General features: G+C 52.2%; 1 protein-coding gene across 1 annotated transcript; it reads left to right on the top strand.

Moving 5' to 3' along the window:
- The first annotated feature begins 195 nt into the window (after positions 1-195).
- On the top strand, positions 196-9,344 carry PAGR1 (PAXIP1 associated glutamate rich protein 1). The gene is made up of 4 exons (XM_089667418.1): positions 196-330; positions 1,692-2,125; positions 2,248-2,330; positions 4,863-9,344. Exons 2-4 carry the CDS (start codon positions 1,692-1,694, stop codon positions 5,039-5,041), a joined length of 696 nt encoding a protein of 231 aa, XP_089523544.1. The 5' UTR covers positions 196-330; the 3' UTR covers positions 5,042-9,344.
- Positions 9,345-9,541: the final 197 nt, after the last annotated feature.

Genomic DNA, 9,541 nt, shown 5'->3' with positions numbered 1-9,541 from the left:
GCTCCCTATTGGTCAGTTTAAAAAAAATGGTAAAATCACGTGACAAAGTACTTATACGGCCGCCATGGCTACTGTGGGCAGCAGTTACTCAGCAACGTTGTGACCAGTTAAAAATATGGCAGAAACTTCCCGGACCGCTGTGCGTATCGCAACGTAAGGAAGTGGGCTTGTACTGGTGAAGCCGATGACAGCTGGAGGAGAAGGGCGGAAGTGACGCCGGGTATTAGCAGGCGGGTAAACAGAGTGGAGGGAACATGGTGGATCCTGGTGCTTCTGTACTCTGATGAAAGGTGGCGTGACCACAGAGAGAAGAGGAGGTCAGACCGCACAGTGAGTGACACCATCATATGTATAGGTGACAGAGGGCTGCCCCTGCACTGATCATACCTGGGGGCCCTTATTTAGGACCTTGTCGTGATAATAGGATGACTGGCACGTATTTATATTATAACTCTTCTTGTTTGCAGCTTTCGATTCAGGGAGGGGTGTTTATTTCTATATATGACCCTATTGTAGCTTCACCCTCTCTCCCTGTTCTGTGACCTCGATTAGGGAGATTTCCCCCAACTTCCTGTCCTTGTGACCCAATTGTAGCTTCCCACCCCCCCACTTCCTGTCCCAGTGACTTCATTGTGGCTTCCCCCTCGCTTCCTGTCCCTGTGACCCCATTGCGGCTTTCTCCTCGCTTCCTGTCCCCGTGACCCCATTGCGGCTTTCTCCTCGCTTCCTGTCCCCACGACCCCATTGCGGCCATCCCTCGCTTCCTGTCCCCGTGACCCCATTGCAGCCTCCCCCTCTCTTCCTGTCCCCGTGACCCCATTGCGGCTTGCCCCCTCGCTTCCTGTCCCCGTGACCCCATTGCGGCTTGCCCCCTCGCTTCCTGTCCCCGTGACCCCATTGCGGCTTGCCCCCTCGCTTCCTGTCCCCGTGACCCCATTGCGGCTTGCCCCCTCGCTTCCTGTCCCCGTGACCCCATTGCGGCTTGCCCCCTCGCTTCCTGTCCCCGTGACCCCATTGCGGCTTGCCCCCTCGCTTCCTGTCCCCGTGACCCCATTGCGGCTTGCCCCCTCGCTTCCTATCCCCGTGACCCCAGTGCGGCTTGCCCCCTCGCTTCCTGTCCCCGTGACCCCATTGCGGCTTGCCCCCTCGCTTCCTGTCCCCGTGACCCCATTGCGGCTTGCCCCCTTGCTTCCTGTCCCCGTGACCCCATTGCGGCTTGCCTCCTCGCTTCCTGTCCCCGTGACCCCATTGCGGCTTGCCTTCTCGCTTCCTGTCCCCGTGACCCCATTGCGGCTTGCCCCCTCGCTTCCTGTCCCCGTGACCCCATTGCGGCTTGCCCCCTCGCTTCCTTTCCCCGTGACCCCATTGCGGCTTGCCCCCTCGCTTCCTGTCCCCGTGACCCCATTGCGGCTTGCCCCCTCGCTTCCTGTCCCCGTGACCCCATTGCGACTTGCCCCCTCGCTTCCTGTCCCCGTGACCCCATTGCGGCTTCCCCCCTCGCTTCCTGTCCCCGTGACCCCATTGCGGCTTCCCCCCTCGCTTCCTGTCCCCGTGACCCCATTGCGGCTTCCCCCCTCGCTTCCTGTCCCCGTGACCCCATTGCGGCTTCCCCCCTTGCGGTACAGGGGAATTGGAATAGGCCTGCAGTATACCGTCCTAGCAGACTGTCCTTGTATTTTGTCCCCGCACAGATGCAGGAGGCCTCGGAAGATGGAGAGCAGAAGGTGACGGCCGGTATGGAGTCCCTGGCTGTGAAGGAGGAGGAGGAAGAGGAAGGAGAAGCGGAGGAAAAGAAGCAGAAGGAGGAGGGGGAAGAAGAAGAAGAGGAGGAGAGGAAGAAGGAAGAGGGCGAGGCGGAGGAGGAAGAACAGGAGCGGCAGGATGAGGAGGATGAGGATGACGATGAAGACTGGTGCATCCCGTGCAGCGATGATGATGTGGATGAGACGGAGGGCTGGATGCCGCAGCCAGAGGAGATCAAACGCCTGTACCAGCTGATCGCCAGCGAGGGGAGCTTACCACTTCAGGTGGACATCCTGGCTCGGCGGCCTCCGACCCCGGAACCGGATCCTGAGGATGAGGAGTCTGACCAGGAACCGGAGGAAGAGGAGGAGGAGGAAGAGAGGTGAGTGGCTATATATTTCATCTAAGACCAGGAAAGGCGACTGCAGGTAGGTATATTGTGGGATATGTAGTATTCTGTAGAGGTGACAGATTTTTTGCTTTTCTTTTTTTTATCTTCTGCAGGCCACATGTTCCCACTGAGTTCGACTTTGACGATGAACCATCCACCCCGAAAAATGCACTGATTGACAGGAGGAGAACGCCTGGTATGTACGGGGATAATAGACTGGGTGGGGAAGTGTCTCCTCCATAGATAGAGAGGGCTCTATTCCAGATAGAGAGAGGATAATGTGGAGGCCGAGGTTTGGCTGAACGTGCCATGGTGGTGGCTGAGGTTTGGGGGAACGTGCCATGGTGGGGGCCGAGGTTTGGGGGAACGTTGCATGGTGGGGGCCGAGGTTTGGGGGAACGTTGCATGGTGGGGGCCGAGGTTTGGGGGAACGTGCCATGGTGGAGGCCGAGGTTTGGGGGAACGTGCCATGGTGGAGGCCGAGGTTTGGGGGAACGTGCCATGGTGGAGGCCGAGGTTTGGGGGAACGTGCCATGGTGGAGGCCGAGGTTTGGGGGAACGTGCCATGGTGGAGGCCGAGGTTTGGGGGAACGTGCCATGGTGGAGGCCGAGGTTTGGGGGAACGTGCCATGGTGGAGGCCGAGGTTTGGGGGAACGTGCCATGGTGGAGGCCGAGGTTTGGGGGAACGTGCCATGAGGGGGGCCAATTATTGGCAGAATGTGCCATATTGAAGACGGAGGTTCAGGTAACCGTGCCATGAGGGGGGCCAATGGCTGGCAGAATGTGCCATGGTGGAGGTTCAGGTGAACGTGAAATGATGGGGGCCAATGGTTGACAGAATGTGCCATGGTGGAGGTTCAGGTAAACGTGACATGATTGAGGCCAGTGGTTGGCAGAATTTGCCATGGTGAAGGCTCCGTTTCAGGTGAATGTGAAACGATGGGGGCCAGTGGTTGGCAGAATGTGCCATGGTGAAGATGGAGGTTCAGGTGAACGTGAAATGATGGGGGCCAATGGTTGGCAGAATGTGCCATGGTGAAGGCGGAGGTTCAGGTGACGTGCCATGAGGGGGGCCAATGTTTGGCGGAATGTGCCATGGTGAAGGCGGAGGTTCAGGTGAACATGAAATGATGGGGGCCAATGGTTGGGAGAATGTGCCATGGTGGAGGTTCAGGTGATTGTAACATGATGGAGGCCAATATTTGGCAGAATGTGCCATGGTGAAGGCGGAGGTTCAGGTGAACGTGACATGATGGAGGCCAATGTTTGGCAGAATGTGCCATGGTGGAGGTTCAGGTGAACGTGACCTGATGGAGGCCAATGTTTGGCAGAATGTGCCATGGTGAAGGCGGAGGTTCAGGTGAACATGACATGATGGAGGCCAATGGTTGGCAGAATGTGTCATGGTGAAGGCGGAGGTTCAGGTGAACGTGACGTGATGGAGGCCAATGGTTGGCAGAATGTGTCACGGTGAAGGTGGAGGTTCAGGTGAACGTGACATGATGGAGGCCAATGGTTGGGAGAATGTGTCACGGTGAAGGTGGAGGTTCAGGTGAACGTGACATGATGGAGGCCAATGGTTGGCAGAATGTGTCATGGTGAAGGCGGAGGTTCAGGTTAATGTGACATGATGGAGGCCAATGGTTGGGAGAATGTGTCATGGTGAAGGCGGAGGTTCAGGTGAACGTGACATGATGGAGGCCAATGGTTGGCAGAATGTGTCATGGTGAAGGTGGAGGTTCAGGTGAACGTGACATGATGGAGGCCAGTGGCTGGGAGAATGTGTCACGGTGGAGGTTCAGGTGAATGTGACATGATGGAGGCCAATGGTTGGCAGTATGTGCCATGGTGAAGACGGAGGTTCAGGTGAATGTGACATGATGGAGGCCAATGGTTGGCAGAATGTGTCATGGTGAAGGCGGAGGTTCAGGTGAACGTGACGTGATGGAGGCCAATGGTTGGCAGAATGTGTCATGGTGAAGGCGGAGGTTCAGGTGAACGTGACGTGATGGAGGCCAATGGTTGGCAGAATGTGTCACGGTGAAGGTGGAGGTTCAGGTGAACGTGACATGATGGAGGCCAATGGTTGGCAGAATGTGTCATGGTGAAGGCGGAGGTTCAGGTTAATGTGACATGATGGAGGCCAATGGTTGGGAGAATGTGTCATGGTGAAGGTTCAGGTGAACGTGACATGATGGAGGCCAATGGTTGGGAGAATGTGTCATGGTGAAGGTGGAGGTTGAGGTGAACGTGACATGATGGAGGCCAATGGTTGGCAGAATGTGTCATGGTGGAGGTTGAGGTGAACGTGACATGATGGAGGCCAGTGGTTGGGAGAATGTGTCACGGTGGAGGTTCAGGTGAATGTGACATGATGGAGGCCAATGGTTGGCAGTATGTGCCATGGTGAAGACGGAGGTTCAGGTGAATGTGACATGATGGAGGCAGAGTTCATCTAAGATGTGCTGCCTGTATGTAATCTATTCTCAATGAAAAATCAATAGAGGCTTTTAAGAAATAAAGTAAGTTCTGATCAGCCCCTTTTTTTCTGAAACTGATAGATTTTATATATTATATGGCATAATCCGCTCCATTAGTATTTTGTCTCCTCCTGCAGGGATTGTAGGAGAAGCCATGATTGTGTTGCTGTCAGTAACCTGATCACTGATTTGCTGTAAAATGTGACTTTAGATGGAATATCCAATAACGGTTCTCTTTCTTCCTCAGGGAGGAGCAGCCAGAAGAGGGAGGCCAGGCTGGATAAGGTTCTCTCTGACATGAAGCGCCACAAGAAGATTGAAGAGCAGATCCTGAAAACGGGCCGTGACCTCTTTGATATGGACCCGGACTCTGTACCCACCCCAAAACGCTCTTCCGCCATCTTCCCCCGACAGAGGAAATACTGAGCTAGCGGAAGATACCCGTCTCTGACTCAGAGTACCACATTACTGGAAGACTGACTCCAAGTATGGTGGGGACACAGAGCCTCATTGGGTTGTAAATATCCCATGGATGGCCATGTTCACCATGAACAGCACCCGTATCGGGAACAAAAACATTTACAAAGGCAACCTCGTGGCAGCAACCAACCACCGATGCACGGGTCTCCGAGATCTGCCTTCTCCCCTCAAGACGTTTAAACATTCAGGCTGTCCTCTTCCGTGCTCTTTGATGAATCACAAGTTTTATTGGCGCCAGACAAGGGCAGTTAGACATTGGCTTCTAAGCCAGGCATGGCTCTGCACTGACGCGTTTCGTCCACAATATGGGCTAAGGCACAGGGTTTCTAAGCCCAATATTGGGGGTATAGTTGTGTCTGGTGGGGAAGGCGATGTCTGATGGACCTTGTCTGGTGCCAATACAGGTTGTCGTGATTCAGCAAAAGAACAGTGAACGGTGTCTTGAATGTTTATGCGCCATCACCTGGAATGTGGAAGGCACAGCAGTCAAGACTTCTGATGGAGGGAATCTCCAAACTTTGTTCTCTCCCACCTCCTCCCCCATAGGCATTTGTTCTTCTTTTTAATCCATATCTTCCTTTTTCTGAGTCCAGTCCAGTCCAGCCGAATGTTGCTGTAGGGGCCCCTACCTCTTCCTCTTCTCAGAGCCGGCCAGGCTTCATCGGTGCACAGAGAAGGGCTGATGGCCTCTGCACAGGTACACAGTGAATGCAAGGCGCCAGGGTGACGACCCCGCACTCATGGTATGTCCTCAGTCTTCCTGCTTGGCCTCAGCTTTATTCATCCTGGAAGACCGAGGATAGCCTGTGGCAGAGGCAAGGAACAGCGGGGAACAACTCTAGATTGCCGCCTGAACCGGAGGACATTTTTAGGGAAAGAAAATGAACCCTTTAATTGCCCGATTGTTGTACCATTTGCCAAATGTCCCTTTGAGCAGTCACATCGTTCTCTGACATGTTTTCTTGGATTGCTCAATTTCATTTTCAGGATATTCAACAGATATTTTAATAGGAAACACTCACGTAGGTATTGTGGTTACATGGTCTGCATCATGATTGTACAGTATACCTGAAAAGTAATTTGTGATGTGACCTTCACTTTGTACATGCTTGCTGTTCTGTATTGTGGTTGTATTCTGTGCTGTGATCTGGGGAGTCTCCTATGTAGCTTTGGGTTAGGTGAGTGTGAGCAGAATGCAAGATTTGCCTTCTAATAGAGGAACTATAAATCGCATCCACCATGTAACACCACCGAGCAGGAGGCTGAATGAAGCGGATAGGAATGAAGTATAGCTTGAAGTGTTACTAAACCCGGGACCCCGCGCTCGCTGTGTCCGCTCTCCCCGGATCCCCCGCGCTCGCTGTGTCCGCTCTCCCCGGATCCCCCGCGCTCGCTGTGTCCGCTCTCCCCGGATCCCCCGCGCTCGCTGTGTCCGCTCTCCCCGGATCCCCCGCGCTCGCTGTGTCCGCTCTCCCCGGATCCCCCGCGCTCGCTGTGTCCGCTCTCCCCGGATCCCCCGCGCTCGCTGTGTCCGCTCTCCCCGGATCCCCCGCGCTCGCTGTGTCCGCTCTCCCCGGATCCCCCGCGCTCGCTGTGTCCGCTCTCCCCGGATCCCCCGCGCTCGCTGTGTCCGCTCTCCCCGGGACCCCGCGCCCGCTGTGTCCGCTCTGCTAAATACCTTTTCTCTTCAGCAGTATAGAGCAGTCTGGCCAAGCACTGGTTAAAGCTAGTAGGAGTTTTCATTCTGCTCTGGCTGTCCTATGAGGCTACATGACCCCTGACCCTCTGTCTGGACAGTGCTGATTGGCTCTGTGCTGATCACATGCACTCTCCCAAAGAAAAAAAAATGCACAACAAACTGAGCAAGCACACAGTGACTCCTTGAGCTCTACTATCAGCAGATGGCTTGGGGACAGTAGAAGAAGGGGAGGATCAGAGAAGTCAGGATCAAATCACAATGCGGAGGATTAACCCCTTAGGTTCCACAGTGAGTATAACAAGCATGCTTTACTGCATCTACAGACTGATTGTACTGTTGGGGGTTTAGTAACACTTTTAAAAATAATCTGTATCTAGATTCCCTTTAGCTGAGAGAAGGTGCAGACACCAAGAGAAGGGATGAGGTTATCTTCAGTGTTAGCCATCCCATCAAACGTTTCCAGCATGATTTAAAGTACATGTAAACCCTCACCTTGTGAAACAACCTATTCAGAGTAAAATAGAAATCGAAAGGCAAAACATCTGTGTAGTGATTAAAAAAAAAAAAACTATAAATACCCTTTTCTCCCTTTTTATAAGTGATCACATTGCCTCTGTTTCCAGCTGCATAAGAGTTGAAGAGGAGAAACAACGGCACAATGATCTCCCCAGTGAATGGCTGTGCAGGGGGAGGGGAGTGTTAGGACAAGTCTGTTCATTGGAGGAGAGCAGGCTGAGCTCCCAGCACAGTTAGGGAACTGACCACACTGTGTTCTCCTGCCTAGTGTGGTCGATTTTTAATAGGAAAGCAGAGGGACTGGCAGGAACACCCGGGACTTCACACGAGGCAGTACAAAGAGAACAGGAGACTTCTTCATCCAAGTACATGATATAGTAGGCACAGATCAGGAAAATGAAAGGTTGGCTTTACATATTTTTAAATGCACACCAGGGGCGGACTGACCATTTGGAAACTCGGGCACTGCCCGAGGGCCCGGGGTCAGTAGGGGGCCCCATGAGATGCCCCTGGTACCTTTTTAATAGGCTTTTTTGAGTTTGGGCAAGGACACAGGGGCCCCATGATCCCCTATTGCCCGGGGGCCACATGATTTGTCAGTCCGCCCCTGATGCACACTATATTTGAAAGGCGGAGGGGGGGGGGGGTCCTTCCAGAAATCTTGTGAGCTGCTAAATTCCTGTCTTTTTTTTTTTTGCTCAGGCTGACTTATCAGTTACACTGTTCCCAGCTCTCGGTGGACTACAGAATACTATGTTTATGGGAAAGGGGGATGTTGGGGTCCTGTAGTCCTGTTCTTGGGTGATAATGTGGTCACGCTAGGACAAGAAGCGATACTGACAGGAAAATAAAGAAATAAAAAGCCCCCACATTTATGCAGGCCATAGATGGGTCGAAAATCGGCTGATTTTTTTCGTCCGATTTTCGCACCGTTAGTGGGTTAATTGGTCGGCTGTTTTTCGGGGTTTTGGCACATTTTTTTTCTTGGTAAAGTTGGAAAAAATCGGGCGATTTTTCCAGCAATGATGGGCAAATCGGCCAATCGTTTGCCGATAAAAAATTGCGCATGAGCCGTGACCTGCAAGAAGAAGAAGAAGAAAAAGAATTCCAGTCCTCTATTATATTTGACATGAAAAGTCTTGCGGTTGCAACAATGTATCTATTTGTATCCGAATAAAAACATCTGTATCTGAAATGGACACAAATGGATACATTGTTGCAACCGCAAGACTTTTTCATGTCAAATATAATAGTGGAGCTCTCTGCAAGGGACAGAAGTAATTAAATGCCGGCCGTAGACGAGACGAAAATTGGACGATTTTTTTTTACCGTTGCTGGTAACGTCGGCCTGTTGAATGACCGATTTTTTTTTTTTCTTCTTCTTTAAAACAATGGCCGGTTTTCGACCCGTCTATGGCCTGCATTACAGACCGGTAAGGTGCAATATATTATATTTCTGTTCTACGCATACCGTAACTGCTGACTTTTACTACAAGGACACTTACCAGCCCAAGGAGTCCAGAGCTGTCGTCACCCGGGCTGCTTCTTTGCTGATCTGCGGATCCCTGGCGCCACCATCTTTGCTGTGGGAAGCCGACTGACTTCTTGCTAGTTCACAGTCGGCTCCACACTGTGCTTTCAGACTGGTCCCGCAGCCTCCTGGGACATGTGACTTGTTCCAGGAGGTTGTGGGCGGGCCGAACTTCTGCAATGCTTGCCTAGGCAAGAAATGTGGAAGTAGGAGTGAGTACCGATCAGACAAAATGACCTACTGCCAGAAAGGAAAAAAAAAAAAACTTTCAATAATGGGAGAGAAGGGAGGGGGAAGGAAGAGCAGAACTTTCACTTTTAAGAGAAGCTCCACTCAGTGAGGAAGGAGATGGAAGGAAGCCCTTGGAATGAAGCAAGATACGCCATTAATGATAGGTTCTAATATTTTCTCCCAACAATTTCCTTTCAGTCCTCTGGATGTAACCAGTATTGTAATTATGTGTATGTTGCTGATGACTTGTAAATAAATATTTGTGTTTTTTTTTTTGTTTGTTTGTTTGTTTTTCCCTTTTGTGGTTTGTCATCTGCAGTGTCTGGTTTTGGCCGCATGATGGTGCTATAACAGCAGGTTCATTGCTGTACAGTGTATCCAGACCAGCCATGGTTCCTCCTGAGGTTCCTGGGGGTTCCCTGAGCTCCTGATGGTGTCCGCATGGTTCTGGGACAGAGTCAGCAGCATG

The sequence above is a fragment of the Staurois parvus genome, unplaced genomic scaffold, assembly GCF_062004578.1.
Source record: "Staurois parvus isolate SC_StPar_1 unplaced genomic scaffold, SC_StPar_1.0 ptg003246l, whole genome shotgun sequence".
NCBI lineage: Eukaryota > Metazoa > Chordata > Amphibia > Anura > Ranidae > Staurois > Staurois parvus.
This window is presented reverse-complemented; position numbering and strand designations above follow the sequence as displayed.

Bases quoted from the DNA above. Each gene is read 5' to 3' on its own strand.
- PAGR1 (XM_089667418.1), top strand. From the start codon at position 1,692: ATGCAGGAGGCCTCGGAAGATGGAGAGCAGAAGGTGACGGCCGGTATG. The intron at 2,126-2,247 runs GTGAGTGGCTAT...TATCTTCTGCAG, and splicing joins GAGGAGGAGGAGGAAGAGAG to GCCACATGTTCCCACTGAGT. The intron at 2,331-4,862 runs GTATGTACGGGG...TTTCTTCCTCAG, and splicing joins TGACAGGAGGAGAACGCCTG to GGAGGAGCAGCCAGAAGAGG.